The sequence below is a fragment of the Charadrius vociferus genome, unplaced genomic scaffold (assembly GCF_000708025.1).
Source record: "Charadrius vociferus isolate BGI_N301 unplaced genomic scaffold, ASM70802v2 scaffold1039, whole genome shotgun sequence".
NCBI classification, from domain to species: domain Eukaryota; kingdom Metazoa; phylum Chordata; class Aves; order Charadriiformes; family Charadriidae; genus Charadrius; species Charadrius vociferus.
The window spans coordinates 561,795-586,748 of record NW_009650167.1 but is presented as its reverse complement, the minus strand read 5'-3'; the positions used below and the strand labels follow the sequence as shown (position 1 = coordinate 586,748).

At 45.8% G+C, this 24,954-nt stretch overlaps 1 protein-coding gene across 1 annotated transcript in view; it reads right to left on the bottom strand.

Moving 5' to 3' along the window:
- Positions 1 to 24,954, bottom strand: part of PLCB2 (phospholipase C, beta 2) — a 51,689-nt gene that overhangs the window by 12,371 nt on the left and 14,364 nt on the right. Inside the window, exons 4-27 of the mRNA XM_009892428.1 lie at positions 23,074 to 23,214; positions 22,264 to 22,343; positions 21,573 to 21,626; positions 19,194 to 19,269; positions 18,488 to 18,588; positions 17,640 to 17,806; positions 17,296 to 17,442; positions 16,820 to 16,977; positions 14,440 to 14,522; positions 13,944 to 14,028; positions 12,360 to 12,531; positions 11,419 to 11,516; positions 10,596 to 10,692; positions 9,606 to 9,690; positions 9,054 to 9,178; positions 7,837 to 7,991; positions 7,229 to 7,393; positions 6,033 to 6,132; positions 5,635 to 5,739; positions 4,531 to 4,616; positions 4,337 to 4,433; positions 2,642 to 2,695; positions 875 to 1,085; positions 465 to 633 (exon numbers count right to left, since the gene is read on the bottom strand). Of these exons, the coding sequence (XP_009890730.1) occupies positions 465 to 633; positions 875 to 1,085; positions 2,642 to 2,695; positions 4,337 to 4,433; positions 4,531 to 4,616; positions 5,635 to 5,739; positions 6,033 to 6,132; positions 7,229 to 7,393; positions 7,837 to 7,991; positions 9,054 to 9,178; positions 9,606 to 9,690; positions 10,596 to 10,692; positions 11,419 to 11,516; positions 12,360 to 12,531; positions 13,944 to 14,028; positions 14,440 to 14,522; positions 16,820 to 16,977; positions 17,296 to 17,442; positions 17,640 to 17,806; positions 18,488 to 18,588; positions 19,194 to 19,269; positions 21,573 to 21,626; positions 22,264 to 22,343; positions 23,074 to 23,214 (2,811 nt within the window). The remainder of the gene's footprint in view (positions 1 to 464; positions 634 to 874; positions 1,086 to 2,641; positions 2,696 to 4,336; positions 4,434 to 4,530; positions 4,617 to 5,634; positions 5,740 to 6,032; positions 6,133 to 7,228; positions 7,394 to 7,836; positions 7,992 to 9,053; positions 9,179 to 9,605; positions 9,691 to 10,595; positions 10,693 to 11,418; positions 11,517 to 12,359; positions 12,532 to 13,943; positions 14,029 to 14,439; positions 14,523 to 16,819; positions 16,978 to 17,295; positions 17,443 to 17,639; positions 17,807 to 18,487; positions 18,589 to 19,193; positions 19,270 to 21,572; positions 21,627 to 22,263; positions 22,344 to 23,073; positions 23,215 to 24,954) is intronic.

Below are 24,954 nucleotides of genomic sequence, written 5' to 3'. Positions count from 1 at the left end.
CTGGATGAATGACAGCGCTGAGCCTGGTTGCCCCTACAGCATGTCTTTAACAATGGTTGCCACTGGTGAACCTGCAGGGCTTCCACATACCTGTGTGTCACCCTCGCTCTGACGGTACAGTACCAAGCAGGGAGCCGTGAGAAGCGTGGTACAGCCTCCTGTACCCAGTGTTCCTAGAGGGGAGTTTAAGCAGATGGAGCCTGATGTTCTCCCAGACAGTGCTTCTTTCAAATTGCAGACCTTTAAAAAAAACATTTCTGCTGGATTTTTATAGCGTCTAACAAATAAGCATCACTGTCTACATTCTCAATTATCTTGCACGGACCTGACAATTGCTGTGAGGGGTGTTTTCTGCCTTGTGGCCATAACTCCAGTCTCACAGGTTAGTGGAGAACTTGGTTTTCCAGGCTGTCTTTGCAGGGCTCTCCTAGGCTACGTTTTCTGTTGACACTTGCAGTCCTTACCTCTGTGGCATGCTGCTCCTTCTTTCTTCGAATCCCATCATGGTGTTCCTCCCCCAGTTGGATGAGGTCCATCTCCAGCCTCTCCCTCAGTTCCGTAACTCGGCTATCAATGCTTTCTGCCATTTCTACAGGATTTGCACATGGACCAATGTCACCTGTTGTCAAACTCCTGCAGAACAGATACAGCAGCTCTGCTGCTTCTAGAGATGCCGAAACAATCCTGACCTTCCTACCCACCCCTCAGTGGGAACACCCGACACCGTATAAACCCAGGGAGACGTGGATGCCCGCGCCACTCCATGCTTCCTTCAGAGAATGGCAGCCCGTGTTTCTCTTGGGGATCCCTCCGCTTTGGGTTAGGGAGGCGACCCACGGGGCAAGCCCTGCTGGAGACCCTGTGCCATATTTACCTCTTCTTCTGGGTTTTCCTAGCATGCAGCATCCTTTTCTTGCCTCCACAGAAGCCAGGCTCCAAAAACAGCACAGAATATTTCTGCAGCAGCTCCTCCCTCCGTTTACTTCCCTTCCGCTCCAGCTCCCTCAGTTCCTTCTCCTGCCTCTTCAGCAGCTTCAGAAAGACCTTAATTTGCTGCAGTTCTTCGAGGCTGGCTGTCTGAGGCTCTAAAATACAAAATAAAGAGAGGCTTTTTTCTCACCCAACATTTCTCAACCTGCTGTGTTGCCTTTTGGGGTCAGACAGGTTTTTTCAGCACTTCATTCAGCTTTTTCTCCCTCTTTTCAGCATCACACGCAGCTCAGTTCACCATCTGGTGGATGCCTGGCATGGGGATGGCCAGAATTGCTGCCTTGTGGTATTTTGGCCAGAGGAACACACCAGCGGCGATGTGCCAGTCTGTCTGTCTTGTGCCTCGCACCCTTTTCCACAATTCTAAGTATCCCAAATATAGCCCAATTGTTAAGCTAGTTGGCAGCTCTAATTATAAGGGAAAACCTTTTTTATTTCATTACTGATTTTTTTGCAAAACTGAGTTACAATGACAGGTGCTTTCATCCCTTCCAGGTGCAACGCCTGGCACTTCTTCAGTTGTGAGGAATAAATGAAAGGGCTTTCGAGGCAGATGAAAATGAGAGGGGAAGGATGCCCGTGAACTGTTGGGAGAACTTGTTATCTGGCAGTAGCAAGTCAGTCAGATGTGGTTATCTGTAGCAGAAACACTACAGGGAGTTATCTTCTCAGGGGAAGTAACTTTTTTTTTTGGCTTGGAATGTGTAAAAATTAACAGAACTTGTGGGTGTGTCTGCGACACAATGCTGTGCTGCGCCGGGTCAACTCCTTCCAAAAGGCTCATACTGAGGAAATGTGAGGAACGGCTTAAATGCAAGTCTAGACTCTCAAACCAGAGCCCACTGTGCTTCCGTATTATGTAATGCCTTTTACCAGAATACATATCTAGAGTAATCATAGCTCTGTCCGGGGGAACATTTTTCTTCAGGAATAACTTTTAAAACCAAAACTTTGACAACCTGTCCTGAGTGCAGCAGGTTTACTCTTGTGCCTTCAGTTCAGTTTTGCTGCATAATTAGGCCAGCTGGTTATTAGTGTTTTGTATTGATTTGTATCACGCTGCGTTAAGACACAGAGAAGCAGGTGCACAATACATGCTTAGAGAGGGTGCACGCGTGCTGAAGATTCCCTGTGGCCACATCAGCTCTGGTTTAGTCAGGGTAAAGGAACCACCCAGTCTGGCCAGAGCAGACCTTGTGTGACGGCTCCAGCCTCCCGCCTCGCTAGAAAGTTGACTTGCTGCAGTGTTGCTGCAACCAGTGGCCTCAGAGGGCTAAAGCTGGAGCAGTCCAAAGCTCTTCTGACCTACCTGTGCAGATGACAGTGCCTCAGCTTGTGTAAGGCATGGACCACGGCAACTTCAAGCCGATTTTCTCCTTGAGACCTGCTGTGAGCTCAGTCCCAGCCTGAGAGCTCCTCCACACACTGTGGCAGTTGTCAAAATGGGCAAATGGTGCCACAGGCAGGGAAACTGGGTCCCTGAGCCCAAAGATTCATGTGGTTTGTCTTTAGTGCTGCCTACAACAGGCAGGGTTGGGTCAGGTCTGTTTTAATTTGCAAAACAGGCTTCATCTCTGTTGCAGAGAAAAATTGGGCAGAGAGGGATTGTAAGATGACTGACAGCTTATGTGAACAGCACGAGTGGAGTTACCTGCAATCTGCATCACTTCTATCACATTTTCGTCCTTGGCGAAAGCCGCTGCTCCTGAAATCACAAAGGTTTCTGTTTATGTTCTATCTTGGATCTTCGGGTTGAAGACAGACAGTAGAGAGTTCATCAAGAACATGGGCCACATGAAGGAATTAATTAAGCTGCTGAGATGCTGAAGTGCTTGGGAACTTTGTTAACAGGCACAGCAGAAAGGCAACAGGATTCTTTGCCTTGCCAGAGAAAAAGGACATTTGCTTTGTATTAGCTGAATATTGCTAGTGATGATTTGGCACACGTAAACTTGTTTTGATTAGGTGAGAAGGATGTTCTGGTCTGAAATTTGAGAAAACGGATTGTTTTGACAGCAACATATTTGAAAGGACACTAATCAATATAGTTGATACAATATGGAAGAAACAGTGATTAGCTGTCAATTACTATAAAACACAATAGAGGAGAATGAGGTTATCTAAGTGTATGGTAGGGGACATGCTCTTACCTAACCTGAAATTGTTTTGTCAATTACTTTGGATTAGAAGCATGTTAGAGGAACATTTCTGCTGGCACTTTCACCAATACTACACCTTCATCATTTGTTGGCTATCTTGTTTTGTAAGGCCAAGAAGGTACCAGTATGAAAGGAACAAACATACTGTTAGGAAGATCTTTCTCTGCTGGAGCTTCTTTAAATGTAGTAATAAATGCTGACTTTGTCTTTTGATTTCTACTAAAACAAATCCATAACTTTTTTCAACTCATCTGACTGGTCAGAATTACGTAGCCCTTGTTATGTTAATGGTCAAAATACAGGACTGTGCTCCATTCCCTCTCTTGCAGAATGCCAGATGTGGGATCTGTTCACTCTGAACTTGTAATGGATCTTGTAACGAGTTTAGTGTTCATCTGAGCTGATGAATATAATTACTAATCTTTAAAGCTCCCAAGTATTATACAACTGGACACTGGTACAAGCACACTTTCACAAGACACAGAGTTTTCAGGGGGATCTAAACATACTTAAAATGTCAGAAATCAACAGCAATCTACAGAAAGAGACCCTTGAAAAGAACAACAAAGAGCAGTGAGCTCTTATGGGATAAAGCCAAGGCAGATCTTAAAACCTTTGTCTCTCAAATATCCAGAATTATCATGTCTTTGGTCAAAATCAATACCCAACCTCCAATTTCACACTCAAGATGAGAGACTACATCTCTGCCATGGGCCACTTCATCCTTGGACAGTGGTTTCCTCTTATTGTAGTTATCTCCTGGTAACTCTGTGCTGAACTTGGAAAACTGAGGTCATCTATCAGAGCCCTCAGCATACGTGCAAGACAGCCCAGGAAACAGCAGCACTACCCCAATACATTAGCCCTGCCTTGGAGGGGAAAGACGATGTTCATGCCAGTTGGGCCTTCAGCTTGCTTCCCGGTATTCTCAGCAGATACCTGGGGCTACTTTCCTGTTGTGGAGTAAAAGCAGTGCGCACATCACACTCACTGCACCCCAAGCGTCAGGGGATAACTACAACTTTTGCCATTAACGACAAGCACCAAAATTTAAGTTGGTGACTTGGCCCGAGAGGTTCTGACCCCACTACCGAGGATCTTCATCCTCCAGCACTGCCTCTTTCCAGCTGTTTGAGCGTACAGGCTTTCCCTTCTACTTTTAGCTCACCCCACACCCACAGCTTTACCTGCAGGCCCATTAGAAAGAGGAGCGCTGAATTTCCCAGTGGAGTCTGGTATCCCGTTAGTTTCAGCAGATGGAAAGTTCCTCTGTGTGCCAAACCTCTAAAACAAAGATCAGAGATAAAGCAAAGCTCTATTATTTCAGGCTGAATCCATACCACATGTTGTAGAGACAATGACAGAACTTGGAAAAACTTACCTCCACCGAGCCATCTTTCAGCTTAACCGACCTCTTGTCTTGCAGACTGAAGAACTTAATGGGGTTGGAGAGAGCAATAGTCAGATCTAGAAACAAAGAGGACATCTTTGCTCGGATTATCAAGTAACTCATTGTACTCTGATTTTCCTTGCCTTCTGCTTTCCTTCATGGCTTAGGACAGGAAATTGTGGAGAAGGGATATTTTGTATTCTCTACTTCTAACAAACTTCTCCCTGACAGCACAAAAGGAGGGGACCGTCTTCACCTCAGTCCCCTTCTGAGATGATGGCTCACAGCTGATGTTCAGGGCAGCTCTATGAAGCTGAAAAGAGCACACCCAAAATCCAAAGCCAGGTTAAGCCTTCCCTAACCTTCCCTCCCTGCTCCAATTCTAGTCCAATGCTGTATAAGCTTCATCTTTTTTACAAATATGTGTTAAAACCGTCAATTTCACAGGATTTTCCCCATGAATGACGTTCGTTTGTATGAACACAGGGGAAGAGAGAGTAAACATGAGAAGTATTCACAAGAACTTGTGTGGCTGATGCTGTTACATTCTGCATGGCTTTGTTCATGATTGTTAAAAAGTTCTGTTGTTTAATACCTCCAGTAGGGCTTCTTTCCTGATTCATCTCTTGCTGTTTGACCATCCCCTTTTTAAAGGAAGATCACTGTTATCTCAGTACCAGCAAGAATCTCCCTCTCTTCAAATGGGGAAGGGGAAAACTCCTGTGCTCCCTAAAACCCTATTCTTTTCAGTGCCTGACAGTTATCGCTTCTTCACTCACGGAAACCTCTCCCTGCCTCTCAGTAAAAGTAGTAAAAAACCCGACCCGTTCCAAACCAGAGAGACAGTTAGATCTGCACTACACGTGAGACGTGTGTGCCTCGGCCCCCACGGGGAACCAGTCACATTTACAGTGCACGCATCCGCTCTTCTGGTGAAAGCAAGGGTGTGACAGGATGCTGGCGTGTGCTCACGTCCCACCCTGACGAGGAATTGAGGGTGCAGCAGGAAAGCACCCCCTGGGCTGGAAAAATGCTTCTGGATCAGAGTTTGGACAAAGCCAGAGCACCCCCCATGCACACTGCAACACGCAGTACCTGCCCAGGCATCAGGAACGTAGTCCTTTATTTCCAGGTAGACAAACAGAGAAGGCATGGTGAGCGGCATGTTACTTTCACTGCGGAGACAAATGTGGTGATAGCCTGAAAACAGAAAGCAGAAGAGGTAAGCTGACAGAATCTGTCCCTTCTTGTCTGTGTTCCAACAGTACAACAAAGTCTCTCTTTACAGGAGGGCATGGTGAACATATTACAGAATTAAGCTAAGGCTATAGTAGGATGAATTTGAAGGCTCCGCTGCCTTCAGTGGTGTGGAGTTTAAGTAGTAAGGAATGGAGATGAAGTAACAAAATATGCAGATGTTTGTATCTTCTTCCCAGCTTCCAATGGATAGGTCTCAAGGGCACAAAAGCTGAAGGAATTTCCACAAACTTTACCTGAGTGCACTGCGATAACAGGAATGACACGATGACCAATGAACTTCCCTCCTTCCTCCCAAGCCACAATTTTGAGAGACGCCAACTCAGGCATCATGATCTAAGGAAAAAACAGAGTAAGGCACCAGGGTCCTCACCTCTAACTCCTAACAGCATACTGGCTTCACTAAGTAGAACTTTACTCTCTCCTCCTTCTACCACAACAATGCCATCTCTCTAAGGGAATCACTGCCTATTTCTGCATCTTGTAAATTAAGGCTACAGTTTATCACAGACACAAATTAATTGACAGAAACGCCACAAAACACAGGCTTCTCAGAGGAGAGACTGCACGGGATCACAAGAGGGCAGTTTACCTAAAGAAAAAATGGGGCAACAATCCTCCATACCACAGCTTCCATCAAGCAGCTCTCCAGAGCAGGAGTGAACTCAGCAGGATAATTTAGCAAGTGTGGTAACTTTGCCATAAGGGCTCTTGCCTTCTTCCTCCCCCATTTTCTTCTGCCATAAAATGAACTAAAAATTATTCTGCCAGAACTGCAGCCTGAAAGTCTTTTCTGAAATGAGGATAATATTTATCTACCACATTGCAAGCAGGCTGAAAATATCTGCTATTTCACAGTGTGCTTGATGGCAAATTGTGTAACATGTTTTTTTTTGCTCCTGCAGAAAGGCCAAACATTACTATCACCTTTGTCTTAACTTCCCCATACCCTGTAGCTGGAGTAGTGACCACTGGATTCTTGTGGACAAACAGGGCAGCGTTCCGTATTCTGGCACAACTGAAAACCTCCCTCTGGTCCCATCACTTCTCCAGTTTGTCTGTTTCTCATTTACAATTTAACCACAGGCATTCAGTTCCTTTCTGCTTCCCAGCGCTTGAAATTTTCAAAGCTGATTAGTCAATTCAGTCTGAAGTGCATCACAAATGGGAGACTTTTGATGCCTGTTATTTCCAGAAATGTTCCCAGCTACCTCTTGTCTGTTCAGGGAAATATGGACGGAGAGTTGTTCTGGATATTGTTGTTCGGATGTTATCTGAGAAAGCAATACCTAATGCTTTGTGTGTCTAAAGCCATGACCGAGATCTCCAGAAGGGAGCCCCTTCTGTTGTTGCTGACCTCTCAAGAGGCAGTGCTTGTGGCCAACAGGATCTTTAAGGATTCTCTGTCTCAATTACTAACAAATGTTATTACCTTTTCAAAAACAAAAGCCTCCTCTTTCCATACAGGGTTAATGGAATTGGCGCTAGAGGTCAGTTTGGTTCTATATTTGCGTTTCGTGTCCCTTGGCAACCCAAACAGCTCTACTTCCACATATGTCTTCACACTGCGGTCTGAGAGGAACTGACCAGAGAGTATCTATGAACAAGCAGAAACGTAATTAGCAGCTGCTGAAAAGAATAAAAGAGAAGAACCCACCCATACCTTGACCCCAAAGTCGCTCTCCCACCCCAAAGCATCTTTTCTGCTGCAGCTTGCAATCCACAACAGGCTTTTTCTTTTACCACCACCCATGTTTCTTGCTTCAGCACTTCCTCCAACCTCCTCCCTCCCCACCATCGCAGCCTTGGCTTCTTCTGCGTGGCAGATGCTAATTTTCCATTTTCATGCGATTATGATTAATTTAAAATAGTGAAAAGACTGGGAGTTGCCATGGTAACACTCTCCCACAGGACTCTCGGGGTTCATTTGCCACTAAGAACCCTACTGGGTAATAAATAGTGGGGACATAGATGCCAGTTATAGACGTGGTGCCAGGAACTGGCTGTCAGGGGAGGAACAGCACCATGGTTTGTACTTGCCGTGACAGACAGGGTACTTGCCACCACCACATCAATGCGGTCCACAGAGAAGGGGTCAAACTGCTTGTCTGGACGCCGCATGAATTCATGCTTGAGCAGATAGCCACACTGTCCGTTGAACTCAAACAGAGCCATGTTCTGCTGCATGGGGACATCTGAGATAGAGAGGAACACAGTAAGAAAAATTTCTGTGGGACCTCATCAGGTGGCTTGTGTGCTACAAGTGAGCTGAAAGACGCTGTACTTTCACAGTCCCTGCTAGCCAAAGGCTCACAAAGCCATTTCAAAAACTAATTAATCCTCTCAGCACCCTACAGGGAAAAATATTACAGCAGCTGTTGTAAGAAAGGTAAGTCGTTTGCTTATGATTGCACCATAAGTCATGGGTAGAACTAAATTACAACCTACTTTAAGAAGTACCTGCTATTTTGGGTGTGAAGTAAATAGTCGTCTGAACCCCTCTACTCCCCCCTTTCATTTTGGGTGTCCTCTCAGTCCATCTTCTCCTCTGCCACTTCTCTTGAGAATACTGTCTTGTGGTTTCTGCACCTGACTTCAGTATGATATCCTCTTCATAACCAATCTCTCACTCTCTCCCTTTTTTAAGTTGTTTCTTTTTTTCTCCTACTGATCCTACAGCTAGTCTCCCACGCTCTCTATACATAAGGCACAGAGGAAGGAAGAGGGGTAAGGAATAGCTTTCTCTAGAGGCTTTTCTTTGTCTCCTTCTCATGCTGGTTGTGCCACAAGGAAAGGCCCTTCTTCCCCATTCAGGTCAAAATACTAGACATAATAGCATAGCCAGGCCAGTCCTGCAGCCAGATGGAGCTCTGCCCGCTGCCTCGCAGAAAAGGAAGCAGCTCAGGGAAGCAGGAGCTTCTGATGCATTTGTGCACATTATTTAGCCTGACGTCACATTACTGGACAGGCAGAGACGGTACCCTGACACTGGGTGACAGCAAGTCCACGTATGTGCGTAGGCACAGTTGTGTAGGACCGGCATCCCGGACTCTGTGTGCCAGGTTTGTGCTGGGCCTAGAAAAGTGCTTCTGGTCTGGGGGAGATAGAGTCAAAGAACACCACCACTTTGGGAGAAGGCACATGGAATAAACGCATACAGGGAAACAGCAGTGGTAGGAAATAGCAGCAAAGGAAGAGAGTGAACACGAGCACACAGCCTCACCCACTCAGAAGCTGGAGGACAATGTGACACTCACCCATGGTTTGGAAGTTGAGTGCCACCATCTGACAGCCGACATTCCAGAACATCTGGGGCATGTAATTAGAGGAGTCCATCCGGGTGCCTTTGGGGTAAATCCGGCTCATCTGTCGCTTGTTATATCTACAGTTGCTCTATTGGAAACAAGTCTGGAGCACTCCTTGTGTACCCTGGGGCGAGCTCACATATTTGGATTATGAAAATTGTTTAAGCTCTGCTACCAAATGCTCAGAGCCTTCCAGACAAGAAATAAGAGAGGCCTTGGCAACAACAGGCTCCTTTCCCATACCCCTTCCACTTAAGGACAGGCACCTGGCAGCCTTGGCATTCACCACAGTAGGGTGCAGCCTGTCAAGAAGCCCTGTGAACAGCCCCCAAGTCACCCCGGAAGATGCCACATCCCACCCACGCACTTCTATCTCTGATGAAGAGTCTAGCGGGTCCTGAAACCAGACGGCAGTTGGATATGCCTCAGCGATATCCAAGCTTCGGATTAGCTCTCAAATTCCTTACAACCAACTGCACTGGCCAAAGGTTGCCAAAAGGATACTCTACAAACTGCACAGGGAACTTGGTTAGTAGATCGTAAGCCTTCAACTCCGTGAAGGAAGAGATGACATAAAGCTGGTTCTTCTCTAGAAACAGAAGATAAGAAAGCATTTAGAAGAAAGGCATGCCCAGCCCCTACTCTGTGTGCGGGGCCTGATGGCCCGAAGCAGCACTTGGCCTCTACTCCCACTTTCTACCAGGTGCCGTTTTCTATCAAGACAATTTTCCTTTCTCTGGTCCCTTGAAAAGGGACTGAAAAATAATACTCCATAAAAAGTGAACTGTTTCTACCAGGGAGACAGTGGTTGTGCACTACAGGACAGGAACTTCACAGAGTACAGACAGGACAGGCTTGCGAAGCTTCAATGGCAATAATTTTGCCCATCTCTTCCTGGATTTCAGTGGAGAACAGCTCCTGCCTGAAGTTTTAGTTCCAAGTGAATCCAAATATTCAAAGTCTTGCACAAAGTCCTTTATTTTGTCAAGTTTCCCTTTCTTCACTCCCCCTTTTATTTTTCTTTTCATTCTTTCAAACCAGCACACTCAAAGCTAGACCCAAATGTGGGAACTGTTTAGAGGAACCTCTTGTGTATAAAGAAATTGCGTGCATTTTCAGTGTTAGAGATGCTTCTCTGTCCAGTCACCACAGAAGAGGAAGGCCAGTCACATAGATTAAGAAAAGCTGGGCATGCCCACAGAGATGTCACTGGCCTCCAGGCTGTTTCCTTTCATCCTCACTGGTATAACTGGGAGCAGTATCTGACATAGCCCTGTCATCTCCCTACCAATTCCTTACTACAGGCAGGAGGGCAGAAGGGAAGTGTTTGAGACATCCCACGCGTTGTGGGAGAGAGAGAACACAATAGAACACACCAGAAAATGGGGTGAAAGGAAATCACAAAAGCAGGTGGAGAACAGCAGCATCTGAAAGCACCACTCTCCTGGCCGAACAGAAATACTTGGGATTTTGAAAGGACTGAGTTTGACTTACGGGCAGAAACTTCAAAGGAGTCAAATTTGATAGGCTGTATGTAATTAACTAGGCTGGACATTTCCTCATACGCTGTCACCTCCAAACCAGCAGTGCCCTGAGCAGAAAACAAAATCCAAGAGAAAACAGATGGAGAGACCTTTCCTAGAGATGAAACAAAACACGCTTGGGCTTCACAATCAAAGAACTCTGGTGGCTGCCACGACCAGAGCACACCTGTTTCTTTGGCTTCCTGGTCCTACAATTACACTGTGGGCAGTGTAGTCAGGGGCACAGAGTTTCTAAGTAACTTGGAAAAAACCTGAAACTGAAGCCACTATGTAAGAAGCCCAGGACCTATCTTTAACCCCTCAAGGCACGGAGTCTGGGACAAACCAGGAACATTGTTTTCCCTCCTCTCTGAGAGATACTAGGAGGTAGAAATGGGAAATACATTTTAATTATTATTCAAGAGAATGCTGATCTCCTCCTTCCCCCTTCAGCGGCAGCACTTCATGTTTCAGTAACAACTTTTATCAGACTAAGGCTAAGCCTCTCCAAACACCCTGAAGGCAAACAATTATCTCCAAATCATGCATAATATCAAAGGCAGAGTCAGAAATAATAACTCTTCTGCCATATTCTCTATGCTTGCAACATCATTTCTCTTATTCAGTTTCTCCTGCAAAAGCCGTGTTGCGTGGGGGAAGGAAAGCCATAGCTGGTCATAGCACTGTTCATTCCCCTTTGCATTTTGGGTTCATCTCTATTCAATATGGTGAGGCCCTAGAGTAAACCGGAGGCCAGAAAAAAAAAAAAAACACAGGAACAACAGTGACAGTACCTCATCTGACTGCATCTTTTTAATTTCCTCTTCATCCAGGTTTCCGAGATGCTCATACTCTTCCTCTGGTTCCTCTTCAGCCACATCACCTGCCCAGACTAAGCACACGCAGCCCACATCAGCAGTACATATCAGCAGCACACTGAGACAAGACACTGCAGATTGCTGGCAAGGGAGAGCTCTGCAAATCCTCAGCATCAAGTCATGCAGGAATAAGAAGTGGAAAAATCATACAATTTTATTAGCGAAATCCAAATACGAACTAGCACGCTCAAGGGACCAAATCATTCCTCCTGCAGGCTTCCCTCATACCCCAAGAGTGACAATCACAGTGCTGTTTTCCCCACCAAGGTCGCACACATTAATGGGAATAAATGTCCATGTTTAGGTGCTCTGTAGTGGCGCTCACCTTGTCTTCATATCACTTCATGTGGTCCTACCATCACAGGGACTGAAAATTCACTGTCCTACCATAGGTTCCCTGAGCCCAAGAGGTGACATCCTTCAGACTGGAGGAGGGGAGGAGAGTGGGGCTGAAGGTTCTATAAACCTTCAAGAACCTCACGGTGAAGAAACAGGCCATGATGAATTTGTGGTTATCAGAGAGCTACAACCAGTAAAAAATTATCCACTCTTCCACAAAACCAATAGCCACTGTGTATCAATGAATTACACACTCGTGCAGCCATATGCCTTGGAGTAGGCAGAAGAGCTGACTGATGGGCAGGGCATAAGTCGACTGTCTCTTTTGGTTGGAATGAAGAGTTTGAAAATATTGTGAAGATTTAATTGCTCTTCGAAGCTTAGGCTGCTTCTTGAGATAACTGAATTAATGACTAGTATTGGCTTGCCTCAAGCTAGTATTGGGTGATTTGGAAGGTCTCCAGTGGGCCAGACTTGCTCATCTAGCTATACTAGTCCCCTTTTCCCTTCAGACATACCAGTATCTTCAGCATCCATTGGCATTGGCTGCTCGATGATTTCTGGTTCCACATTCCTCCCTTTCTTCAAAGAGTTCTGCCTCTTCCCAGATATAGATTGGTTCTTTTTGTTCTTAATCAAGATTTTCCCTAAGAGATCCTTAGGACTCGGCAAAGGAACTCCTGGCTTCAGCTGAAACAGATAAAGTTCATACTAAATTTGCATGACAAAGACAGAATTCAAACACTCATCTCTCCTGTCCCTCCCAGTACCATTCCTCTGGCCATTTACTGGTGCACGGACACATCTCTCACGCATGGTATACTTTAATTTCTCCATCTGCCAGCGTACCCCACTCTATCTATATAACTTTTTTCTACGTCTTCAGTTTCAGACCAGCATTTTGCACCTCTCAGCCCTCTGATGTTCTGCTGCCTGCACATGCCATCCTCTTCTCAGCTACCCATCCTGCACCACAGCTAAAAAAACCATCTACATAGCCTGAAGGCATCCACACACCTCTGGCTTTCACATTCCACCTATTCCACCTACTTCTCTCATTATCCCAGAGCCCCAGTCCTAGATCAGCACTCAGGCCGTATTTAAACACTCTGCCTGCAGCAGATTTGAAAAAAAGATCCCAGAGTAGGTGGCTCAAGACAAGGATGTGACTCAGACTGCTTCTCGACCCACACTCCCCCTGTAACAGATAGCATCAGGCCTATTAATAATTTAGCTAATACCCTGAACTGTTTCTCCTCAGCCCCGCTCCCTGTTTCTCCCAATTGCCTGGACAAGGACATGGCTCTGGACAGTAGGCAACTGCCGATTTGCTCACTGCTTCCTTTCAGCTCTTCTTTTGATCTCAGTGCTTGAAAATAGATGCTTGGGCTAGGTGTCTCAGCTCTCCCCTCCACTACGTGTGCCAAGGAACTGCCTTGTGCTTTGCAGAACACAGACACTGCCTGGTGTTTGTAAATCAGCGTCCATTAACACGGCAGCTGAAGTTGCAGTGGCATGGGGATCACCAAAGACGTCATTGTGTCCACAAAAAATGTGCTTGTACAAATAAGCACTTGACTAGGGACAAGCAGATGGGGAGCTTTACTAAGCGACAAAGCTCTGCATGTCACTGGCTGCCCATCTGTGCCTGGAAGGGAGTATTTCCAGGTCGGTCACAGGAATTGAGACGCATTGGTAGGAAGAGCTTGAAATGCTACTAAGCCCTTGTTCCTCTTTCTTTCCAACGCCAATGCTGGCAGACAGATTTGAAACAGTACCCTGTACAAAAATACACTGACTCGTCTTGGTACAACTGGCACAACTTGGTTACCCTAGGGCTCGGTTTCCAAAGCCACTCAGGTCACAGAATGTTAAATAAGAGCAGAGTCAGGGAAGTGCTTGGGAAAACTTCTGCGACTGAGAGGTCTTCCATCCACTTACTATGCTGCTCACCACTATGAACCAGGCTTATTGTCCACGGCATCACCTTCTCTTTCACTGTCCTTGTGTCTGTTGTGGCATCTCCTAGCACCAGGAGTGCTAGGAGATCATTTTTTTCAGAAAGACCTCTCCACCAGCCTCCTTTCCCAACTTCCACTTACTGGGTATTTTTCCAGCGGCTCTGTCAGCAGCATATCTCCAAATATGGTTCGGCAGTACTCGGCCATCTTCGCCTGCTGCTTGGGCCTAACAAACAAAGGGATCAAGCAGGAGTGAACAGGAAAACCGATGCCCAAATCCAGGACTTAGCATGAACAACCACCTCGAGATCTGTGTACTCCACTTGAAAAACCATCTCTTGCCTTCACCCAGACAGCTATGCAGATCTTCAAGTCCCTTCCCAGGCCAACTCCCATTTGTTCATACTTTGCAATCCCGAGCTAAAAGGCTGCACAATTGTGGTCACTCTCACTCTGCAGCTTATGGCTCATCTTTCAGCTCTGACCCACCTTCAGTCGCTTCAGAAATCCCAACTGATGTTTCATTTCAGCTCAGGCACTCGCTGACACCCCAGCAGCCCTTGCCTGCATACTTTCTGCTCTGGACAACAGAGAACACACTTCTCCCACATCTGGTCCCCAGTCACTAGATACTCACGAGTCCACATGGTTCTCAAAGGACAGGATGACAGGGTAGAGAGATGTTTTAAAAGCACTTTCTGCAATGGCCTCAATGGCATCCTAAAGGAGAAGCATAAAGGAGAAGCAATGGTCAGAGAAAAAAATCAGCACTCATTAATAAGAGCCATGCAGCTGACCTCCCACTGAACAGACCCCCAGGTTTCAGATCTCCAAAATGATCATCGTCAGGGGCTTCTCTTTAAAGTGACTAATCTTCTTTTTCATACCCACCCAGATTTCCAGCTCCAGAGGATACAACATGCAGCTAAACTCAACAGCTTGCATAAAAAACAGAAGCTGAAGATGTAGGAATATGAATTTTTATTTTTCTTACATAGTTCAGTGTATACAAAATGAATGTGAAATCATCTAGCCATAAAGGCAAGCCACTGCCCCATGCACTTTAAATTGGTAGAGAAAGGTGTATGCAGCACCAGATTAAACTGCTTCAAACCCTATTTATACCTTCCTCCGAACCTGTCTGATTTTCTGTCATTTCACTTGGTTATAAAATCCTTCTGTCTAGCAGCAGAGAAAACCAGAATGTTCAGTAACCAGCAGTGCTGACGTTTCAAATGCAAATACCATGGAAACGTTCGCAGCATTAATGATGTAAGAAAAAATAATTATATTTTCCCCAAGCCCCTGTTAAACTGCCACAGACTTTCCACTATTTTCTTTTCTGGTGCTGCTAATTGACATGGTAAGGAAGTGTCATTTGCTCCTTTGTGATTACAGTCCCTTACTCCCCCCAAAATCCTGGTTCAGTGTGACCTTAGCACTGAGGGAGGCTGCCACAGCTGCTCCTCCATGGACCACTTGGACTTTCGATCACAGAAGCCTGCAAGGTTCAGAGGAGGGGAAGCTACAGGAAAAGCTACTAAAAAGCCACAGGCAATGGTAGAAAAGGGAGAGAGGTGTGGAGGGAAAGATCTACGTATTATGTAAAACTAAAACCCGGGCACATGCTGCTTTAACAGGTTATAATTTCCTTGAGGTACCGTCACATGCTTTAGCAGAACTCTGCAATTACAGCAGCTACAGCTGTCATTATTTCTGCTATCTGTAGTGAACTGCTGTGCAAAAAGCAGCAGTGGTACTACAGGATTTGGGAAATTACTGACACTGAATATGACAATATCTCTGATCTTAAGGATTGGGTTTTCTTTTTCCCCCGACATAAATATTTTAGTAATAGTGAAGCACGGGAACTGGGGGGAAGATATGGAATAAGAATAGCTTTAAAAAGAAACTAAAGTGCGTCTGCCTGTTGGCAGCAGCTGTGTAAAAGAGTGCAGAAAAATAAGCGTGATGCATTGATTTTTAACCTGCAAGCTGTTTATAACTTCTGTGGCTAAATGCCCTATATTTCCAAGGGAGTAGGCTTTGCACTGTGCTTCGGACGCCTGGGAGCCGAATCCTGAGGGAAGCCATCTGCCCAGCATGCTAGAGGGCAGCTGCTCCACTGAACACATTCCACACACTCATGTAATTAGGAAGGACTGAAACCTATTCCTCCAAACCACCACCATGTGAAGCTGTAAGCCACAGAAGCCTGCTGTAGACCACTTAGAAGATAAACTAATTTTAACTGTTTGTTTTCTAAAAGTCATCTTGTTTGTTTTTCTGATGCACCTATCCATAAATGCACCATCCTCATGCATCCTCTGTCCTAATGTCCATCTTGCTGCACAGCCCTCTGTATGCAGGCACATTTACTCAGCCATCTCTCCATCTCTTCTACCTGACTGCCCGCATTTCCCTCATTCATTCATTCATCTTCATCCACCTAACAACCTCTCTTCTGCTCCTCCCACTCCAAAAATGTACACAAACTCCAACCTATTGCATATTTGTTCATAGAATCATAGAATAGTTTGGGTAGGAAGGGACCTTTAAAGGTCACCGACTCCAACCCCCCTGCAATGAGCAGGGAATGTCCTCAGATAGGAGGGAGCAAAAGGCATGCTGAAGCTGAGTCAAGATGATGGCCTTGGGAGGAGCCAGTGAAGAGCAAGGATCCTTCCTGATGAGTACTGTGAACCTCTGTGGTCCAGCACAACCTGCAGCCCCCAGCCAGGGCAGCACTTTCAGAGGGAGAACATGCTTCCTCCAGCAGTATCTGTGAGTTACCTCAGCATCTCTGATTCCCACTGTCAGTGTCTGGGTGTCAGCTTTCATTCTGTCTACACAGTCATTCACTTGTCATCTTGCCATCAATCTTTCCTCTCAAACATCTTTGCCCTCAGCCCATCATCGATTTGACAGTTCCCTCAGCCAGCCTCCTCAAACAGACATCGGTCTAAAACCAAGCAAGAGGAAGCACGAATAGAGAAAACTCAAAACTCTTTCCATACCTTGAAGAGGATCTCAGTTGTCATGGTGAACCCGTGAGTGATGATCGGTTCCTCATCCGGGGGACGGCCCTTCCAGCAATCCAGCTCCACGCAGCGGCAGCCAGCCAGCAGCGCCTGGCGGTACATTTCCGGAGACGAGATACCAGAAAACTGACCAGCTGGAGGAGAGCAGAAGGAGGGAGGCTCGATGTTAGCTATTCACGTGGGACACTTTCTGCATAAACAGGAGCAACAGAACTCTCTGCCATCCTTGAGCAGGTGTAAGTGCAGACTGACAAGATGTTTTAGGTTACAGGGTGACATTTCTTTCCTTAGACAGCATTTAAGTGCAAAGCTTCTCAGAGTGCATTACAGCCCTCAGTCCTCCAAACTTCAGGGCAGATACATCTGCCCGACTGGTTGCCGGTATCATTCATCCACCACGGGTGGTGGTACCTGCGTGTTGGAGCTGAGGCAGACTCTGGAACTGCCCATACCTGTTAAATACGTATTGTGTGATGAATTGATGAAGTAGTGTGAGAGCGGCTGGGTCATGTCCTGGTACAGCACCAATTTGTCCAGTGCTATCACGTTGTTCTCAGGGCCACAGAGAAACCAGACCATCCCCTCTGGAGACAACTGCCCTACATGGAAAACAAAGCTGTTAATAGTACCAAAGCAAAATGGTTCTGGCACCTCCTTGCCAGTGCATTGCAACACAGGGACTTGAGAGAATCACGGTGACTGCTCCCCTGGGAACGTCAGGGTAGCAGAACATGCAAGATCCTCTGCTTTTTTCATACTACCTCTGTAGCAAGCCTTTGGGCTGAAGACTACTCACCTCTCTGGATGTTAATCCCGCTGGGCTCATACTTCTCTATCAGGCTCTGCACCTGCTCAGGTTTGGCTGGTGGGAAAAGGATGTCATTGAGGCGAGAGTCTCGCTGCTTCTTGTTGATAAACTTTGCCAAGTGCTCCTTGGTCATGTAGGGCTTTGCTTTTAAATGGCTGAGGTGAGAGAGTTACAGAGGAGCAGAGGTAAGGCCTGTGTATTACCCAAAAAACGTTTTCACAAAAGAGAGGTCCTTCCTGAGGTTAGCAATAGGTGTCCGCCTCCCTGCGCCTACAAATTTCTATTTTGTCTACATTTCTTCCTGTAAGCAATGCTTCCCACTATTGCCTTTCTTCTTCCTAACTAATTCAGTACTGTGAAAAGGTTGTGCTGAGCACCAAGCACATTTTGAGCCTCTGACTTGAACTCTAAAAGGACCTAAATTTCACAGAACGCTTGCCCTGTAAGATAACGCCCATTTAAGAAGCCACAGATTTAGCTACTTGAAAAAAAAGGCACTGGCTACTCGCGAGGACCTATGGTTCTCACACTGTACCTGGCCTGGTCTGGGGCTAGGCACAAGCACTATCACATCAGCGTGATCTATTGCTGACCTGGAATCGCCCCCCCGGGGGTGACAGTTAAGAGTCCCTGCAGCACAGTCAGTTCTCATCCTTTTTATTCAGGCTGTGAACGAAAGTGTTAAGAGCACTGGCACTGTTTCATGCCTGGGTTAATGCCCTTCTAAGGCTTGAGATCAGACAAACCACATAGCATAAGGTCCCCTTGCCTCTCCTTTTTGCCTGTCTTTTGCCACAAAAGATCGAGTTCTTTGCTGGGGCTTGAGGGAAACTTACTGTGAGGTAAATATCTCATCAATCTCAGGCCGTGGACAAAGATTCATGAGGAAAGTTTTATACACGGTCTCAGGGAAGTCCTCCGGGTTGATGGCATCATTCTGAGAATGCAATAAAGACACGTCAGTATCACAAACCCGCGACGGCTTTCACCTCTCCATTAACACCCCCAGCCCAGCACTTGTTTGTGACCATGCAAGTAAGTGGCTGCAACACCTGGCAAGGTGGTTAGGAAAGACCAGATGGAGTGAAGGAGCACCATAATGCCCTATTTCAGAATGGACAGTTATTTAAACTGTCCCTCGGTGCCTCTTGTGTGATGGTATAAAGCTAAAGCTTGATGCAGTGGTAGGAGCTGTCAGAAGCTTGGATTGTACTCTGTAGGTTGGTAGAAGCACCAAGATTAACCGTCAGATCTCTCGCTTCAAAGAGCAGACAGTGAAAGAGGCGGCAGGGAACATGCTGCTTCTTGTGCCGCACAGTGCAAGTGATGGAGTCGTAAACGTTACTGCAATACAAACAGTAAGAATCGATCCTAGCAGGCCTGCTGTTACGGCATGGCAGGTAGTGGTAAGGAAAAGGTTTTACAGCAACTAAGAGCAACTGGGCTGATGATTTTTTCATAGCCAAGGGCATCACAGTCAGGGTAGGCAAAAAGATTATTCTCAAACTAGCAAGACCTTTGGCTACCTAGCAAAACCCTTACCTTGCCCTTTGGAAGATGACAAGCGCTTAATGCTGCTTCCACCCTCTTCCTGTCTGCAGGAAACATCTGAAAAATACTGACCAGACAGGGAAAAAAGAAATCACCACAAAGTAGCAGGAGTGAAGTCAGAAAGCCTGGGTTTGGGTGGCTGGGAGCTGCAGCCAGAGTGCAAGACACTCAAAATGCAGGGCAAAGGAGACTGACAAGAAGACTGTAAACTTGAAGCAGAGAAGACAGACAATGTTTCTCCAAGGGAGTAACTGATGTACCAAGTCTTATAAACCTACACCGGATTTTTTGACTGCTGCCTCAATGCAGAAATTCTGTATTTCTGCTATGGACTCTGTAAGAGCCCTCTGACTAACCTGCATCAGCTTACTCTCAAAATCCCTCTTCACTGTCCTTCCCCTGCCCCTCTTGCAGGTGCCCCTGCAGCAGCAGACCTCGTGCCACAAATTTTGAAAGCTGGGTACAGGTCTGCAGGGCAGAATTCACTCGGTCAAGACTTCAGCTTAAAGCAGGCTCTTTGCTGCTGAATAGTAACAATAACGGAACTCTCCCTGCTTTCAGAATATCCCGGTCAGCAGCAATGAGGTCTCCGTGGACAGATTTAGACGTCAGTTCTATTAGGCTCCTGGCATCACAGGTGCTCACAGCCAAAAAGGGGAACAAAAAGTGCCAAATGTGTTGACAGGTGGAAAAGTGTTCAGTGGGAGCTGCAGCAGACTTATGCAAACTCAGTGCATATCGGTTCCCAAGCTGCCCTTTGCAAGGCAAAAACTGCAGCAGCCTTGTTATGATTCAAAAGGGATTTAAATGGCTAAAGAGAAAGCAGATGCTCAGTGGAATTTTCAGAAGAATTCAGATATGGAGTTTTTAAAGCCTTACATATACCCGCACCTGAAGATACTGAATATTTTTATAAATCTGGCTCTTAATCTGGACTATTTAATGGTCTAATGCTTTACACAATAAAGCATTTTTACCACTCTAAGAAAAGCAGACCAGGGCATTGAAAAGAGGTACAACCTGCACCAGGTATTTTTTCTAGCTTATTTCAGAATACGCCGCTTTCCCTCTGCAGTAATGCTACCTCGCTTGCATTTTAAAGATCAATTCAATGTACTCTTCCCTAGTGTGAGTTATTCATTAAAGACCTATACATTTTTAAAAGCCCTTTGATGAATACACTGGTTTCTGACAGAATGAAATTCTGCTGGTTGGTGGTTTAGAAAACAAACAACAAAACATGTTTATTGTTGAATAATGATCAACCATCCAGGAGCCCATTTAGCCAGCACAGACTTAATCTGGAATCGTTATGCAATATAACACGCAGTAGGCAGCATATTTATTACAGGTGATTAGGGCTTGCCTCTTGTGATGCCATAACACAGCATAAACCTAGAAGCAGAGTGGTTCAAAACTTCCCAGTGAATACCCACAAATGCACTATCTGCAGGTCCTTATTCTTAAAACAAATTATGCACCCAAAAGGGAATTCAACAAGGCACTGCAGCCTTTTGTCACTCTACGAGTTGAATCAATGTGGAGGAGCCACAGGATCAGCCATAGAGCGATTTTACTAGGGAAGACACTGAGCGGCACAAAATCACTTCTAGATTCATGCCATGCAGCACAGGGGAGAAGTAACAGGCTGGTCTTCCTTCAGCAAAGCAGCCTTGGCTTATTCTAATGGCAGTCCTACCCTGATGCACGAGGCCAACCCTGGGGACAGTGAAAGGCAAATCTCCATCGTTCTGTACTTGAACCAGCATTAACACTGGCCCAGGGGTCTGCCCTCAAAGGCTGTTTCCCTCTCATGCACATCCAGAGTAAAGCCTGAGGGCAGCGGAATTACACCAGTGGAGAACGGCTGTAGTGGTCACACGTGAAAAAAGGAGACAAGCGAAAGCACGGCACCCCTACCTTCAGGCTAGCTGCGGAGTCAAGTAGAAAGTTCTCCAAATACAGAACTCCTTATATGAAAGGTAAAATAAGTCCTACACCTCATCCACCTTTCAACTGAGGTTTGCAAAACCATCTGCTATCAGAATTTTACCGAAGTTGCTTGGTTTTGTTGATTATTTCTTGGCAACAGCCAGGAAGTGAAATCCATGGCTGTTTAATGCAATTTCTTGCTGTAGATGAAGCCCACAAAAGGTCTCCTTTGCAGACCCCAATTATGTCCCAGGCGCTTCCTTGGGAGGAACCTAGGTGTAGTAGGAGTCCTCCCAGGGCCTGAATCCAGAGGGAATGATTTCCAACTCTTAGGTACAGAAAGAGTAGGCAGCTGAAGCCACTGGGCAGCCATCCCCTTACCAGCTGCTCTGGCTTTAGTCTGACTGAGCACCCAATAAAACAAATATCCATACTCACTTCCTGACAGGAATCTTTCCCTCCGCATTAAGCTGCATCTTCAGCTTCACCAGGCTGTGAAAAACCCACAAGATTATGAAAATGCACCTGTACAATCTTAGAGGTCCTATTAAGTAAGGAGAAACAAAAAAATACACAATTGGGAAAACAATCTAACAGTTAACTGAAAATCGTGGTCTTACAGACCGTCAGCTTAACCTCAGACAGAACCTGTTCCTGTTTCTTTGGAAGGAGAAGCAGGCAAATTATAAGGGCTTAGACATCAGAAAGATTCTGCTGAAACATAAAATACAGATATGAGATAATGATATCTAATATGATTTAGCATTCCCTCAGCGATCCCAGGTTGCCAACCAAACAATATTACAGAGCAAAGAAAAAGAGGCAGCACTTTGTTGAAGTGAGTGCTGTGACTGCGATGGGAGACACATTTGAGGCTCAGAATTTCAGTTCATGTAATACCACGTGTGTGCTTGACCAGCTCAAGCACTTCTGTGCCAGTCAGTTGTCATGCAACATATGGCCCAAGTACCAACCCCCTGCCTGTGCCCTGGGGCTCCTGTGCTGACACAGGACTTGTTTCGGAGGCTGCCAAAGGACCTGGATGCTAAGAAGCCTTTTCTTTATAGTACAGACAGAAAGGGCAGCACAGGAATGTTTCTGAGAACAACATTTGTCAGAAATCACTTACATTTTCTCTAGGAAGGTGTACCGAGAAGCGTTGTATGTGAGGGGATTCCGAACAATGGCCATAATATCCTCAGCCCAGCTCTGGGAACAAAGGCACACACAAGGCAGAGGCAGTTGGGCATTATGGAACTGCACCAAGAAGTACACAGCAACAAGCATGGAAAGGGCATAGAACCATAGAATGGTTTGGGTTGGAAGGGACCTTAAAGATCACCCAGTCCCAACCCCCCTGCCCTGGGCAGGGCCACCTCCCACCAGCCCAGGTTGCTCCAAGCCCCTTCCAACCTGGCCTTGAACACCTCCAGGGATGGGGCAGCCACAGCTTCTCGGGGCAACCTGCCCCAGGGGATCACCGCCCACACAGTGAAAAATTTCTTCCTTACATCCACTCTGAATCTACTCGTTTTCAATTTTAAAACCATTCCCCCTTGTCCTGTCACTACAGGCCTCGGTCAAAAGGCCTGTCCCAATACTGCTGGGCTTGGCTATATCATGTTCCTACTGCCTATACATACTAGCAGCTAAAACTGTTCCACTGAGTCTTCTCAGCTGTCTGTTTATCCATACAAAGCACATGAAGGACAAAAATGAGATATTAAATTTCTTCCACTGGTCCTCCATGCAGGGCAGAATTTTCTAGAGTTATGGAGGTACCACAGCTTACTGGAACATAAACCCGCTTGTTTATAACTTTACCAGTACCACCACTGACAGGGTTCAGTTCCCTGTCTCCCCCTCTCCTTTCCTGCTCCCCCCTTAATGCCCCAATCCCTAGTGTTTCCCAGTGCCTTCTTGCCCTCAGACTCAGTACCTTGCCAACATTCTCCTTGTAGGACACAAAGTTATGGAAAGTGAGGTCCACCATGTCAGGGCCAGATACAATAGTCAGAGTCTTAAGCAGGAAGGTGCTGTGAGGGTAATCCAAGTTAAAAACCTCTCGGAGCTTCTGGCACTGCAAAAGAAACAGAACAGATGGGGATGAAGGGAGAATGAGGCAAACTGCACCTGGAAAAAACAGAACCCAATCCAAACATTGACCCAAATTCACAGCAAGCTTTTCAAGGGTTGCAAAACTGTTTAATGTGATCTTCCTTCCCTTGTCTTTCCTTATTTTTCATCTTTATTCTGGAGCCTGCATTACCTGGATTCTCCACGGAATAAAACATTGTGACTAACATCACTGCACAAACATGCTGTTTTGGTCTGAAACAGTAAAATTTGAAGACTGATCTTAAAGAAATTCCTTCTGAAACTTCAGCCTGAGCTTGCAGACAAGCAGATGAGTATTTGGCCTGCTCATACCAGAGGTGCATAACCAGGTTACTGCAGCCATCCGTTCATCAATACCTGCGGTAGAAAGGTGTGATACCTTTTGCTGTAACCTCCCTCCACCACAAGAAAGATGTTGTTTGGGACCCAGAAGGTCTGCCTGCTTTAGACCTGCTTTAGATTACCGGAGGGATGGACTCTCTCCCTCTAAGTCACATTTTCTGCCAGTTGTCAGTTGCTAGAAGTGGTTTTTTCCATAGCAATTGCAGTATCCTACAGCAATGGCTCACCAGAGATTTGTTTTGTTAAGTATAAGGCTCATCTGATTAGTCATGCTTAGATTTCATCACCATATGAAAGTATTTATAGAATCTCTTTAAATTATTTAGCATTTTCTGCATTCCTACGTAAGGCATCGCTAAGCCAAGGTATCCTGGAGTTGCACTGATGGTCGCTATTTATAACGAAGGGATAAAATTCCCACGTCCTAGAATAAAGCACAGCAATTCATTATCTAAAGTGCAGGATAAATGCATATTAAGGCAAACTGGGAGGCTGCGAGAGCATCTGCTCCTTCAGAAACTAAGGGCAAAATTCATGATGTGGGATTGTTGGCAGAGGAGGTCAGACTTGGAAGTTTAACTGGAGCTGGATTCGGAGCTCTCACTGTAGGCACAAACCTGTAGTTAGACACAAGGCGGAGTTACTGCCTTTCAACAAGTTAAAACATCAGTAACACCATAATACATTAGATACCACATTAACTTCAGCAGAAGAGGTTTCAACTAAATTACCTTAGTGTTTGCTATAAACTTAGAGCACGTACAAAGTCAGTTGCTGCAGTTCAGCTCCTATTTAGTGACTGGTGAAGCTGGTGCTAACTGGACAATGTCTGAATCCTTGCAAGTTGAAGAAAGCAAACTTCCTGATCTTAGACTTCCATTGACCTCAATTTAGCCCAAACCAACTAAAACCCCCCGTAATGCAACCATCTGTTTGCATCCCATTGTGATTCAAATGGAAGCAATTCCATTTCTGCCACAGAATTTTCTCTTTACATTTGGACTGTAATAGCAGAAACTCCGAAACAGCTCAGCTTCAGGCATTCTTCTGTGTCTGCGCCATGTCACACACACAGCTGCGTATATATTTCGTAAGGAGCTCTGCAGACTTTTTTCTGCTGCATTTTTCTAAATTTCTGGAGCATTTGCAACTTTAACACATCTGTAGCAAACAGGCATCTTTAGGAAACACAGGATGGGCTGGATTAGAACTCAAGATCTGACTGCTGTCTCTCGCTTCATAAAAGCAACTCTCCGCAGGGGTAACTCTGAGACCTGCACAATCCAGGAGCGTTTGGAGGTAAAGAAGGGGGAAAGCAGTTAGCCCCCTAGAAGATTTACCTATTTTCTAATAGCTAGGG